Consider the following 15,532-nt stretch of genomic DNA (forward strand, 5'->3'; position numbering starts at 1 on the left):
ATTTACAATAGCCAGGACATGGAAGCAACCTAAGTGTCCATTGACAGATGAATGGATAAAGAAGATGTGGCACATATATGCAATGGAATTTTCCTCAGCCATGAAAAGAAATGAAATTTAGTTATTTGTAGTGAGGTGGATGAACCTAGAGTCTGTCATACAGAGTGAAGTAAGTCAGAAAGAGGAAAACAAACACTGTATGCTAACACATATATATGGGATCTAAGGAAAAAAAAAAGGTTCTGAAGAACCTAGGGGCAGGACAGGAATAAAGATGCAGACGTAGAGAATGGACTTGAGAACACGGGGAGGGAGAAGGCTAAGCTGAGACGAAGTGAGAGAGTGCCATTGACATATATACACTACCAAATGTAAAATAGACAGCTAGTGGGAAGCAGCCGCAAAGCACAGGGAGATCAGCTCGTACTTTGTGACCACCTAGAGGGGTGGGATAGGGAGGGCGGGAGGGAGAGGCAAGAGGGAGGGGATGTATGTATACATAGAGCTGATTCACTTTGTTATACAGCAGAAACTAACACAACAATGTAACGCAATTATACTCCAATAAAGATGTTAAAAAATAAATATTGACCTTTAGGTGATTATATGCATATTAAATTTTTTAGAAGGAAGTGTACTTGGTGTCCACAAATATTTTTTGAAATATACTGATTGATATAAAAGGAAGGATTGAACTATACGTAGATGGAAGGATAAATAATAAAGTGAGTATAGTAAAATATTTTAAAAAAATGGGCAGAAGATCTAAATAGACATTTATCCAAAGAAGACATACAGATGGCCAAAAAGCACATGAACAGATGCTCAGTATTGCAAAGTGTTAGAGAAATGCAAATCAAAACTACAATGAGATATCATCTCACACCGGTCAGAATGGCCATCATCAAAAAGTCTAGAAACTTGTTTTTATTTATTTCTAGACAAAAGTCTAGAAATAAATGCTGGAGAGGGTGTGGAGAAAAGGGAACACTCTTGCACTGTTGGTGAGAATGTAAATTGATACAGCCACTGTGGAGAATGAACTTATGATTACCAGCGGGGAAGGATGGGGGAAGGGAATAGTCAGGGAGTTTGGGATCGACATGTACACACTGCTTTATTTAAAATAGGTAACCAACAAGGACCTACTGTATAGCACAGGGAACTCTGCTCAGTGTTATGTGGCAGCCTGGATGGGAGGGGAGTTTGGGGGAGAATGGATACATGTATATGTATGGCTGAGTCCCTTTGCTGTGCACGTGAAACTATCATAACACTGTTAATTGGCTATACTTCAATATAAAATAAAAAGTTAAAAAAAAAGTCTACAAACAGTAAATGCTGGAGCGGGTGTGGAGAAAAGGGAACCCTCCTACACTGTTGGTGGGAATGTAAATTGATAACAGCCACTATGAAGGACAGTATGGAGGTTCCTTAAAAAATTTAAAATATAACTACCATGTGATCCAGCAGTCCCACACCTGGGCATGTGTCCAGAGAAAACCATACTTCAAAAAGATACATGGACCCCAGTGTTCATTGCAACACTGTTTACAATAGCCAAGACATGGAAGCAACCTAAATGCCCATTGACAGATGAATGGATAAAGAAGATGTGGTACATATATGCAATAGAATATTACTCAGCCATAAAAAAGAATGAAATAATGCTATTTGCAGCAGCATGGATCAATCTAGAGATGATCATAGTAAGTGAAGTAAGTCAGACAAAGACAAATATCATATATCACTTATATGTGGAATCTAAAAAAATGATACAAATGAACTTGTTTACAAAACAGAAACAGACTCACAGACATAGAAAACAAATTTATGGTTACCAAAGGGGAGAGGTGTCAGGGAGGGATAAATTAGGAGTTTGGGATTAACATATACACTACTCTGTATAAAATAGATAGTCAACAAGGACCTACTGTATAGCACAGGGAACTCTACTCAATATTCCGTCATAACCTATATGGGAAAAGAGTCTGAAAAAGAATGGATATATGTATAACTGAACCACTTTGCTGTACACCTGAAACTAACACAGCATTGTAAATCGACTACACTCAATATAAAATAAAAATTAAAAAAAAAGTATATGACTGTAATCATGAGGAAATGTAAAGACAAACCCACGTTGAAGAACACTCTGCAAAATAATGGGCCTGTAATTTTCAAATAACTCATAGTCATGGAAGTTAAGGAATCTAATGTCATGTAATAGTGGGTCTAAATAACCAGTTGGAAGTTCTGAGCTTCACTGTGGGGAGGAGCTGGTAGGCCATTCATCAGTGGACCCCTGACATAACTGTTTAGGTCTTTCTTCGTGAGGTGGTTGCTTTCTGCAGAGAAAGCTCTTCAGATCTCTTGCCTGCAGGGTAAAGTCCAGGGTGCAGCACTCCATAGGTTGGGTGAAATAAAAGAACTGGATGTTGAGTGGCTGGGTGTGCTCATTGCTACTGGGGGTACCTGCTTGTAGACCAGCTCAGGGAACAGAGCTGGAGAAGTCTAAGCATCTTAGCATACAACAAGCAAGTCCCCTTGCTACTCTGGTGTCCTTGTATCAGTTGTGCCTGGTGTCCCCCAGGCCAGAGATGTTCTGTGAAAAATCTCACTCATGAATAAAATTCCAGTCTTTTGCCTGGATGAAGTGGGGGGTGGCAAATTTTCCAGTGAAGCAGATCTGGGGATCTAACTGCTTGATAACCTTTCCTTTTTACCAGTCCTGCTTGTGTTGATCCCTCCTCCTTCCACCTTCCCCCTTCCCCCTTTCCTTTGCCTTTGAGTATTCTTTGGTGTGGCTTGGTTGGTTCTGTTCCCTTTTAACAGACCTAAGTTACCTGTCATCTTAAACAACTTCCCATTTGCTCTTAACTCTTTCAGCTTTCCCTGATGATAGGCTGCTGTAATAAGGTACCACAGACTGGGTAGCTTAGCCAGAGGGAAAATTATGCTCTCACAGGTCTGTAATCTAAGAAGTCCAGGCTCAAGGTGTCAGTAGGGTTGGTTTCTTCAGAGGCCTCTCTCTTTGGCCTGCAGATGGCTGGCTGCCTTCTCCCTGTGTCTTTGTATGGACTTCCATGTGTGTCTGTATCCTAATCTCTTATAAGGGCACCAGTCATATTGGATTAGGGCCTACCCTAATGACCTTATAGACCCTGTTTCCAAATGCAGTCACGTGTAAGGTGCTGGAGCTAGGACTCAACATATGAATTTTGGGACACAGTTCTGCCCATAACACCCAACCATTGTCTTTGGCAGCATTGGCACTAAACTTCTAGTGCTGCCTGTACTTGAGTTGCTGCACTCGGTGCCCTGCTTCCGTGGGCCTGACTTCTGGGTGATGGAATCAGATGGCACTGAGTGGGATCAGGCATGGAGTGTGAATGTTGGAATCATATTAGTTTTGAGTGAGTTGTGAAACATTTTTATAGTCGTTAGTTTAGCTTTTAATATTCTTTGGCTTAAAGCACTTTATAATATTCAGCCCTGACTGACTTTAGAGGTCTCATATCCTCTGAACATGATCCTGAAATTGAAATGATAAGGATGTGAAGGAGCACGCCACCCTCCTCAGACTACCCTCAAGCCCTGTCTCCACCTCTCCCACCCCTGACCCCATACGTCCCCTACCAAGTCAACTGAAATTACTTCTAAAATTTGCTTGCAGCTTTCTGCTTTCTCTTGATTTTTTATAGTTAGGCAATTAAAAAAATTATTTTACGTCAGTAGTGTTTCTCTTGTATCTGAAATTGGTAATTATAATCAGCAACATCTTGAGACTTGGATGATATTAGGTGAAAACTCTTTGTAAATTTGAAAAGCCATGTAAAATGTAAGGTTGAGATTTTACTTGTCCTGTCCATTTAAAGATGGACTGCCGACTTACATATTATGGTGACCATGTCATTGTAACTTCAATACAAGGAAAAGACTTGTGTTATTCCTCCTTAATGAAATATCTGTGAAGGTGGCTCAGAAGTGTGAAGAATCTTTGTGCTTCAGAATTAGAAGGGACCTTAGAGATGAATTTGAATATCTCTTTTTACCAATAAAAAGAAGCTGAAGTCTAAGACTGAAGCTGAAGTCCAGGACTGAACATTAGTGTGATTGAGTGGGAGTCTCACCTGGGATTCAAGTCTGGATCAGCCGACAGTCCATTTGCTAATGTTACTTCATATCCCATACTTTATCACAGTGGCTGTGATAAAAAAGAATATATATTTTTCTGTTAGTAATACAGAAGAAAAAGTAGTGCTGAGTATTTCAAGTAAAATTTTTTTGACCTGCAAAAGTTGTTGTGGAGATAGGTGGGTGAAGAATTGTAACCCTTGGCATGGAAAGGGCAGTGGGGCACCTAGCTTTAAGAATAACTAATATAAGCCGAGTGAATTTTATTTCACTGGGCAAGGCAGGGGAATGGTGGTGCTTTGACTGGGCCTGAATGTTTGGTTTTGGGGTTTCCCACAATTTTCAGAGTATGGAGTGCTTTATTAGAGTGGAGCCCTGTAGTATCTTTTACTCTTGGTTAGAGCATCCTTTTCACAGGTGTTTCTCTTCTGTGAGAGTCTGTGCTTTGAACAGCGCTTCACTTCCAAACCTTAGCACAAGTGTGCTCTGTGGACCAGCATCAGCATCCTCTGGGAACTTCTTAGGAATGCAGAGTCTCAGGCCCCACCCCAGACATGCTTGATCTGTGTTTTAACAAGACTCCCAGGCAGTTCATATATACAGTAAAGCATGGGAAACACTGGTCTAGAGCAGTGGTTCACAAAATGTGGTCCCTGGACCAGCAGCATCAACATCACCGGCAAAGTTGCTAGAAAACACACATTCTCAGGCCCCAAATCCCAGACCCCCTGAACCAGAAACTCTGGGTGAAACCCCAATATGTGCTTTAACAAGCCCTGTAGGTAATGCTAATTCATGCTTAAGTTTGAGAACCACTCTGGAACACTGTGTTTCCACAGTTTTGATCTGGACTCACGGTGAAAAACATATTTTACATCATGACCCAAAACACACACACACACACACACACACACACACACACACACACACACACACACACTCTAGAAGTTTCATAAAACAATGGTTATCTTACCAAGTTCTATATCTACTTTGGTATTTTCCATTTTATTCTGTTAAATATATATGTGTGTGTATAAACTTATTTATAAAGAAAATCTGGCCATAACCCACACAGCTGATTACAAAGCCACTAATAGACCATGCACTGCAGTTTAAGGACTGATGCTCTTGAACAGGGTCTCTTAACCTTCTTCTGTGCTGTGGCCCCTTTTGACAGTCTGGTAAAGCTCTGGATCTCTTGTCAGAGTAATGCTTTTTAAGTGTATACAGTAATATACATGGAGCTGTAAAAGAAACCAGTTATATAGGGTACCAAAATATTAAACAAATGTGTGATATGGTGATATATTGTATTTTCTTATTCATAGTGAGATTCAGTGGTGGGTCTTGTAACTACTGTCATTTCAAAGTAGGGATGGGTATAAATGATAGTTCAAGTTATTTGCAATAATTGTTATATGAAGTGAAAATGGCTGTGATTTCAATTAGTGACAAAGTTACGGTTACTGATAATAATACTGTGGTTTGTTGAGTACATGCATATTAGAAAAAAAAAGCTACATTTCGGTTTAAGTTAAGTGAAAATAAAGATGTAATTTTTTTCCCTAACTTCAGACTTCCAAAATTCTGAGGTTAAGCACTCTTGCTCAAAAGGAACCTTTCTTTGGAGAATAGTTCCCAGGCTTTAAGACTGTGTGTCAAAAAATTACCTTCCTGGAATTCCTTAAAACTGCTGCTTCATCGATGGCATTTCTTATTTTCTAGCACCATGGTAATGGAGTTCTGTTTTGTTTTTTTCCTCACCAACAGGGTAGGAGGCTTCCCTTTTCTCTACATCCTCACCACCATTTATTTTTTGTGTTCTTTTTGATGTTAGCCATTCTGACAGGGGTGAGGTGATACCTCATTGTGGTTTTGATTTGCATTTCCCTGATGCAGAAATCAGCATTTTAAAATTTAATTTAATTTTTATTTTACTTTGGAGTATAGTTGATTTATAATGTTGTTAGTTTCAGATGTACAGCAAAGTGATTCAGTTATACATATACATGTATCCATTCTTTTTCTTTTTTTGTTTTTGGCCACACTGTGCAGCTTGTAGGATCTTAGTTCCCCAACCAGGGATTGAACCCCAGGCCTCAGCAGTGAGAGTGCAGAGTCCTAATGACCGCCGGGGAATTCCCCATATATCCATTCTTTTTCAGACTCTTTTCCCAAGTAATGGAGTTTTCCTTTAAAATCTTCTTCTCTATTGTTTTCCTGAGGTTACCTCAGGCCCAAATGCAATCTATTGACAATGTTTCTTCTCTAGTCTCCCCCATCTCAACACACCACCCAGCTGCTCAAACCAGATTCCTGGGATCATTCTCTGGGCCATGGGTTCTGGATTCAGGATCTGAATCTGGGGTCCACGGTTTACTAGCTGTGTCACCTTGGACAAGCGAGAAGCCTCCCTTTCTCTGCCTGTGAGACTGGGATGGCAGCAGTGCCCCCACCTCATAGGACTGTTCTGAGTATTGCATGAGACATCCCAGGTATTGCACTGGAACAGCCTGGCCTGGAGTTAAGTGGTTAGTAAATGTTATCCATTACAGTTATGCTTGATTTCTTCCTTTCCCTTATTCCTTAAACACAGTTTGTCAGAAAATTTATATAGAGTCTCCCTACAGGTATATTTCATATTTATCTACTTCTATCTGTTTCCATTGCCGTCATCCTACTCGAAACTTTCATGCATTCTCATTGGCACTTCTGACTGGTGTCTCTCCTTCCTCTTGACTGACTCCAATCAGTTTCCCCTATAACAACCGTATGATTTTTTTTAAAGTGTAAGTGAATGATCTAATAAAAACGTTAGTGACCACCGTACATTTAGAACGGTCCAGTGGCTTCCCGTCAAGCCTTTCCCTGACCTGCAGCCTGTGTTTTGGCCCCTGCCTCCTTTCAAGTGTTTGTTCGTGCTGTGCTGTTTCTCTGGTCTGCCTCTGAACTTGCCCGTGTACCCACTGTTCTGTGGCCATGTTGGCTTTCCCTCAGTTATTTGGGTAGCCTGGTCCTTTCATACTTTGAGGCCATTGTGTGTGACCCTCCCTCTGTTCAGCTGCATGTTTCTGCCCTTCCTCAGCTCCCATCCTTCTCATCTCTGTGGGTATTGGTTCCTTAGAGAGCCTTTCTTAACCACCCCTACCTAAATTAGGGCACCAAATTCCTCCTTTATCAGTCTGAGGCTCCCTAAACACATCAACAAGTGAATATTGCCTCTCCATCAGGGAAAAGGATAATTAACAGCCTGTGATTATGAAACATGCAACTCCAAGAGGAGTGGAATAATTTTACACATTGTGAACATTAAGTGATTGTAGAGCTATTTTAAGAAATTGCTATCTTGAAATTGTTCAAGAAGGTCTTTGATATTGTTATTCAAGAACAAAGAGAGGTGGGCCCACTGAACCTGTCTGCAGAGGGTGATAGAGGTACTCATAACCCAGCCATGCGCCTCCTCACTGCTGTCAATCATTTCTGCTCCAAAGGGTAAAGCAGATGTCATGAAATTTCCCTCCTTGAAGTAGCTGCCTGGTTGCTGATAGAACCCTTCATGCTCCTCTCTCCTAAAGTGAATGGTCAGTTGCTGCTCAGACATGAGAAAGATGCCTCATGATTAGATGGTAGAAACCAGTGTGGTAATATCTGGATCCTGGTTTTAATTTTTGAGTTCGGAGTGAAGAGGCAGCATAATGACTCCCTGATTGGACTCGGTCAAATTTCTTTGTGTTTTGAAATTTCTGCCTCGTTACTTATTTTTAATTAATCCTAGGCCAGAGAAAGGAGGCACTCCTGATTTTTGGCAGTTGCCTAAAGCAGCCAGGAGAAGGGTGATAGGAGTTGAGGATCATGTTGTGGACCACTTCAGTGACCTTTGTAGTTTTTCTTTCAAATAAGTGTCCCAAAGGACACTGGGACAGATGCTTGAATTTAGGATAATAAGTATAAACGCCCGGTACTCCTGTTTGGCTAAATGGTGTTCCTGATTAAATAAAAATGTGGTCTCTTTTGGGGAAAGACTACTTTTTGTTGACGTACTTTAGCAGAACCCATGCACAGAAGTATTCCTGGTATGGACTGTGGGTAATGATAATCATTTGGAAAATGATGTGTCTAAAAATAAAATACAGTTTTCTTATTGCAAAAAAGTAACATATACTTAATTTTTAGAAATTCTACCATAATTCTGCCCTCCAATCAAGCCAAACTTTTCATATTTTTCTTGTTCCCCTATAGATGTTTATATGTTTATCTTTCTATATAGTTGTAATCTTGCTGTGATCATCTTGTATTCTGACTTATGTTATAATTTTTATGTTTCATTTTTAATGGCTGTATAGCATTCTATCAAGTAGAAATGTCATAACCATTCTCTTGTTGGTTGACTTGCTTTATGATGTATTTTTTATGATATACTTTTAATGATGTCTTTGTTTTGCTCTAATTTTGCAGGCAGAGACATTTGTTTGGGTTAACAGTGCATCAGCACATTCCCAGAGTGTTGCCAAGGCCAAATATGAATTTTTATTTGGCAGATCTGAAGAGAAAACTCCAGATACTAGTAAGTGTTTCCCTACCTTCCTCTTTCAGGTAACAGATAGGAAGTGCTATTGAAATTTCAAATCTCAGAAGCTGAGAATTCTTCAAATCAAGAAGTGACTTGAAATTACCTAAAACAGGCTACTAGAATCACATCCTGTATTTCTGAGTTCTACACCTTAGGAAGATGTAGAATTATTAGTGAATAATTAAAGCAAACAGGTTTCACAGAGGTAGGAAGGCAGCAGTGCGGATGGAGAAAAGGTACTCAATCAGCAGGAGATAAAGGCCATAGGAGTCCTGGGAGTCAGGCAGAGAAGGGTACTGAATGTGGTTAAGAGCTTTGGCTCTTTAGCTAGGCTTCTTGAGCGTCAATTCTGGCCTTGTAACTTATGAGATGTGTGACCTTGAGTAAGTTGTCCAAGCTATTTTTGCCTCAGTTTTCTCTCTGTAAAATGGGATTATAGTGATATATGTCTCAGAAATCTTTTGAGGATTAGGTAGATTGCCGTATGTAAGGATCTCAAAACCATACTTGGCATGTAATAAATGATATGGAAGTGTTTGCTGCCATTATTATTTATTATGATCATTATCATCATCATATTCCTGACCTTTGAAGCTGACATTTAGAAAAAATACAATCCTGAGTCTCCTCAACTCCATCACTGACACTGATTTTCTGTTTTGGGTAGACAAGGAATCTGACCTAATGTATTGGTAGCTGTTGTTCAGTTGAAGAAGTCAAATGCTAACTATTCATTTTGATTTATGTGTTAGATGGGATTATATAATGGGCTCCCTAATACCTGGGGCTAGCAAGAATGCAGTGTATATCAATAATTCCTTTTATCTTAATAATGAACATTTATTAGATATTTTAGTAGTTGGAGACTCTTAATGAAGTATAAAACAGCTAAATTATTTTAAAAAAATCATTCTGCTTTTATTATGTAGCATAAATACCTAACATTCTAGGCTAGAGGTTTGGGGCACTTAATCATTTATTCACTTTGTCTCAGGGAGTACTGACTGTCATCACCCCAAGACTGTGTAAAACTCCTCCTTGGCATAGCCTTAACTTTGTGAATTTGTGCTAATTAAGCTGTTTTTAACTTGGATAAAACATGATTTTTACTTCACTATATAGAGATACTATCAACTGTCTACATAGTCCTTTGACTTATTGGTGGGTGAGTTTGGGTCTACCTTACTCATAGGTTTTGTAGTTTTCCAAGTGTACCTGAGGAGAATCAAAATGACATTTTAAATCTCCTGTTCCTTATTTGCCTTGGTAAAAATGGTTGGTGTTATTTATTTGTAGTGTGATGTTATTCTGCAGGTGTGTAAATGTGCATGCATTTATTAAACAAATCTATTTAATGAACACTTATTATGTGCTAGTCACCTGTGCTGGGCACTGTCGTGGTACAAAGAAGTAGAAGACAGTCCTTGCCACATGGGGGCTAATTCTTTGGTCAGAGAGAGGGAATAATCATTTTCAGCTGTGCTGGTGATGGCTTCATGGAGGAGGTGAAAGTTGCACTGTTCTTAAAGAATGACTAGTATTCTGATTAATTGAGTTTTGGGGAGGGCATTTCAGACTGAGGGAAGGGTATGACCAAGGGTGTGGTGGCAGAAAAAATTTGGAGAACATGGAGGAAACTGCCCAGGTTGGTTTGCAAAGCATATCTGTGAGAGATAGGTTTAGAAAGATAACCATTTAGAAAGGGGCAGAATCATGGAGGGTGAAGAGTGTGCATTTTAATTTAGGTATGCAGAGATGAAGTGCCAGGTACTTTTTTTTTTTTAATCCATTTTTTATTTTTATTTTTTTATTGGGGTATAGTTGCTTTACAATGCTGTGTTAGTTTCTGCTGTAAAACGAAGTGAATCAGCTATATGTATATATATTTCCTCTCCCTCTTGGACCTCCCTCCACACCCCCTAATCCCACCCATCTAGGTCACCACAGAGCACTAAGTGGAGCTCCCTGCGCCATACAGCAGGTTCCCACTAGCTATCTGTTTTACATATGCTAGTGTATACATGTCTCCCAATCTCCCAATTCATCCCACCCCCACTTCCCTCCCCCCCTGCCCCCCCCCCCCGCCCCCCGGCCTGTGTCCACACATTTGTTCACTATGTCTGTGTCTCTATTCCTGCTCTGCAGATAGGTTCATCTGTACCATTTTTCTAGATTCCACATACATGTGTTAATATACAATAATTGTTTTTCTCTTTATGACTTACTTCACTCTGTACGACAGTCTCTGGGTCCATCCACATCTCTGCAAATGACTCAGTTTCATTCCTTTTTATGACTGAGTAATATTCCATTGTACATATGTACCACATCTTCTTTATCCATTCCTCTGTTGATGGACATTTAGGTTGCTTCCATGTCCTGGCTATTGTAAATAGTGCTGCAGTGAACATTGGGGTGCATGTGTCTTTTTGAATTATGGTTTTCTTAGGATATATGCCCAATAGTGGGATTGCTGGGTCATATGGTAATTCTATTTTTAGTTTTTTAAGGAACCTCCATACTGTTCTCCATAGTGGCTGTATCAATTTATATTCCCACCAACAGTGCAAGAGAGTTCCCTTTCTGCACACCCCCTCCAGCATTTATTCTTTGTAGATTTTTTTTTTTTTTTGGCAGTACGCGGGCCTCTCACTGTTGTGGCCTCTCCCGTTGTGGAGCACAGGCTCCGGACGCGCAGGCTCAGTGGCCATGGCTCATGGGCCCAGCCACTCCGCGGCATGTGGGATCTTCCCGGACCGGGGCACGAACCCATGTCCCCTGCATCGGCAGGCAGACTCTCAACCACTGCGCCACCAGGGCAGCCCCTCTTTGTAGATTTTTTGATGATGGTCATTCTGACCAGTGTGAGGTGATACCTCATTGTAGTTTTGATCTGCATTTCTCTAATAAGTGCTAATAATAATTGCTAATAATTAGCAATGTTGAGCATCTTTTCATGTGCCTCTTGGCCATCTGTATGTCTTCTTTGAGACATGTCTCTTTAGGTCTTCTGCCCATTTTTTGATTGGGTTGTTTGGTTTTTTGATGTTGAGCTGCATGAGCTGTTGGTATATTTTGGAGATTAATCCCTTGTCAGTTGCTTTGTTTGCAAATATTTTCTCCCATTCTGAGGGTTGTGTTTTCATCTCGTTTATGGTTTTCTTTGCTGTACAAAAGCTTTTAAGTTTAATTAGGTCCCATTTGTTTATTTTTGTTTTTATTTTCATTACTGTAGGAGGTGGGTCGAAAGAGATCCTGCTGTGATTTATGTCAAAGAGTGTTCTGCCTATGTTTTTCTTGAAGAGTTTTATAGTGTCTGGTCTTACATTTAGGTCTTTAATCCATTTTGAGTTTATTTTTGTGTATGGTGTTAGGAAGTGTTCTAATTTCATTCTTTTACACGTAGCTGTCCAGCTTTCCCAGCACCACTTATTGACGATGCTGTCTTTTCTCCATTGTATATTCTTGCCTCCTTTGACATAGATTAGTTAACCATATGTGCATGGGTTTATCTCTGGGCTTTCTATCCTGTACCATTGATCTATATTTCTGTTTTTTGTGCCAGTACTGTCTTGATTACTGTAGCTTTGTAGTATAGTCTGAAGTCAGGGAGCCTGATTCCTCTAACTCTGTTTTTCTTTCTCAAGATTGCTTGGCTATTTGGAGTCTTTTGTGTTTCCACACAAATTGTAAAATTGTTTGTTCTAATTCTATGAAAAATGCCATTGGTAATTTGATAGGGATTGCATTGAATCTGTAGATTGCTTTGGGTAGTATAGTCATTTTCACAATATTGATTCTTCCAATCCAAGAACATGGTATATCTCTCCATCTGTTTGTATCACCTTTAATTTCTTTCATCAGTGTCTTAGAGTTTTCTGCATACAGGTCTTTTGTCTCCCTAGGTAGGTTTATTCCTAGGTATTTTATTCTTTTTGTTGCCATGGTAAATGGGATTGTTTCCTTACTGATTTTTTGTTGTTAGTGTATAGGACTGCAAGAGATTTTTGTGCATTAATTTTGTATCCTTCAAGTTTACCAAATTGATTAGCTCTAGTAGTTTTCTGGTGGCATCTTTAGTATTTTCTCTGTATAGTATCATGTCATCTGAAAACTGAGAGTTTTACTTCTTCTTTTCCAATTTGTATTCCTTTTGTTCCTTTTTCTTCTCTGCTGTGGCTAGGACTTCCAAAACTATGTTAAATAATAGTGGCAAGAGTGGACATCCTTGTCTTGTTCCTGATCTTAGAGGAAATGCTCTCAGTTTTTCACCATTGAGAATGATGTTTGCTATGGGTTTGTCGTATATGGCCTTTATTACGTTGAAGTAGGTTCTCTCTGTGCCCACTTCCTGGAGAGTTTTTATCATAAATGGGTGTTGAATTTTGTCTAAAAGCTTTTTTCTGCATCTATTGAGATGATCATGTGTTTTTTTTCTTTAATTTGTTAATATGATGTATCACATTGATTGATTTGCTTATATTGAAGAATCCTTGCATTCCTAGGATAAATCCCACTCGATTGTGGTGTATGATCCTTTAATGTGTTGTTGGATTCTGTTTGCTAGTAATTTTTTGAGGATTTTGGCGTCTATGTTTATCAGTGATATTGGCCTGTAATTTTCGTTTTTTGTGATATCTTTGTCTGGTTTTGGTAGCAGGGTGATGGTGGTCTCCTAGAATAAGTTTAGGAGTGTTCCTCCCTCTGCAAATTTTGGGAAGAATTTGAGAAGGATCGGTGTTACCACTTCTCTAAATGTTTGATAGAATTCACCTGTGAAGCCACCTGGTCCTGGACTTTTGTTTCTTGGAAGATTTTAAATTACAGTTTCAATTTCATTACTTGTGATTGGTCTGTTTATATTTTCTACTTCTTCCTGGTTCAGTCTTAGAAGTTGTACCTGTCAAAGAATTTGTTCATTTCTTCCAGGTTGTCCATTTTATTGGCATATAGTTGTTTGTAGTAGTCTCTTATGATCCTTTGTATTTCTGTGGTGTCATTTGTAGTTTCTCCCTTTTCATTTCTAATTTTATGGATTTGAGTCCTCCTTTTTTACTTGATGAGTCTGGATAAAGGTTTATCAGTTTTGTGTATCTTCTCAAAGAACCAGTTTAGTTTTGTTGATCTTTGGTATTGTTTTCTTCATTTCTGTTTCATTTATTTCTGCTCTGATCTTTATGATTTCTTTCCTTCTACTAATTTTGGGTTTTCTTTGTTCTTCTTTCTCTAGTTGCTTGAGGTGTTAGGTTAGATTGTTTATTTGAGATTCTTCTTGTTTCTTGAGGTGAGATTGAATTGCTGAAAACTTCCCTCTTAGAACTGCTTTTGCTGCATCCCATAGTTTTTGGGTCATCGTGTTGTCATTGTCATTTGTTTCTGTGTATTGTTTTATTTCCTCTTTGATTTCTTCAGTGATCTCTTCATTAGTAGCATTTTTTTAGACTCCATGGGTTTGTATTTTTTACAGTTTTTCCCTGTAATTGATTTCTTTTTTAAAAGAATTATTTATTTATTTTGGTTGTGCTGGGTCTTCATTGCTGCATGTGGGCTTTCTCTTGATGCAGCGAGTGGGGGCTACTCTTTGTTGCGAGCTAGTCTGCACAGGTGTCTCATTGCAGTGCCTTCTCATTTTGGTGCAGAGATCTAGGCACATGGGCTTCAGTAGTTGTGGCATGTGGGCTCAGTAGTTGTGGCTTGCTGGCTCTAGAGCACAGGCTCATTAGCTGTGGCACACAGGCTTAATTACTCTGCGGCAAGTGGGATCTTCCTGGATTAGGGATCAAACCCATGACCCCTGCATTGGCAGGTGGATTCTTAACCACTGTGTCACCAGGGAAGTCCCTGTAATTGATTTCTAATCTCATAGCTTTATGTTCAGAAAAGATGCTTGATATGATTTCAGTTTTCTTAAATTTACTGAGGCTTGATTTGTGACCCAAGATGTGATCTATCCTGGAGAATATTCTGTAAGCACTTGAGGAGAAAGTGTACTCTGCTGCTTTTGGATGGAATGTCCTATAAATACCAATTAAGTGTGTCTGGTCTGTTGTGTCATTTAAAGCTTGTGTTTCCTTGTTGAGTTTCTGTCTGGATGATCTATTCATTGGTGTAAGTGGGGGGTTAAAAGTCCCCCACTATTATTGTGTTACTGTCAGTTTCCCCTTTTAAGCCTTATGTATTGAGGCAGTCCTCTGTTGGGTGCATAAATGTTTATAATTATTATGTCTTCTTCTTGGATTGATCCCTTGATCATTATGCAGTGTTCTTCCTTGTCTCTTGTATCAGTCTTTATTTTAAAGTATATTTTATCTGATATGAGTATTGGTACTCCAGCTTTCTCTTGATTTCCATTTGCATGGAATATCTTTTTCTGTCTTCTCAGTTTCAGTCTGTGTATGTGTCTCTAGGTCTGAAGTGGGTCTCTTGTAGACAGCATATATACGGGTCTTGTTTTTGTATTCATTCAGCCAGTCTATATCTTTTGATTGGAGCATTTAAACCATTTACATTTAATGTAATTATCGATATCTATGTTACTATTACCATTTTCTTTATTGTTTTGGGTTTGTTTTTGTAGGTCTTTGTCTTTTCTTGTGTTTCCTGCCTAGAGAAGTTCCTTTAGCATTTGTTGTAAAGCTGGTTTGGCTTTTCCTTGTCTGTAAAGCTTTGGATTTCTCTGTCAAATCTGAATGAGATCCTTGCTGGGTAGAGTAATCTTGGCTGTAGGTTCTTCTCTTTCATCACTTTAGGTATATCCTGCCAATGCCTTCTAGCCTGCAGAGTTTCTACTGAAAAATCAGCTGATAACCTTATGGGGATTCCTTT

The 15,532-nt window shown here is 39.2% G+C and overlaps 1 protein-coding gene across 2 annotated transcripts in view; it reads left to right on the top strand.

Moving 5' to 3' along the window:
* PSD3 (pleckstrin and Sec7 domain containing 3) overlaps nucleotides 1-15,532 on the top strand; it is a 584,040-nt gene that overhangs the window by 134,956 nt on the left and 433,552 nt on the right. For both annotated transcript variants that reach the window (XM_032618448.1, XM_032618447.1), the window contains exon 2: nucleotides 8,593-8,701. In XM_032618448.1, the coding sequence (XP_032474339.1) occupies nucleotides 8,593-8,701 (109 nt within the window). The remainder of the gene's footprint in view (nucleotides 1-8,592; nucleotides 8,702-15,532) is intronic.

The sequence above is a fragment of the Phocoena sinus genome, chromosome 21, assembly GCF_008692025.1.
Source record: "Phocoena sinus isolate mPhoSin1 chromosome 21, mPhoSin1.pri, whole genome shotgun sequence".
NCBI classification, from domain to species: domain Eukaryota; kingdom Metazoa; phylum Chordata; class Mammalia; order Artiodactyla; family Phocoenidae; genus Phocoena; species Phocoena sinus.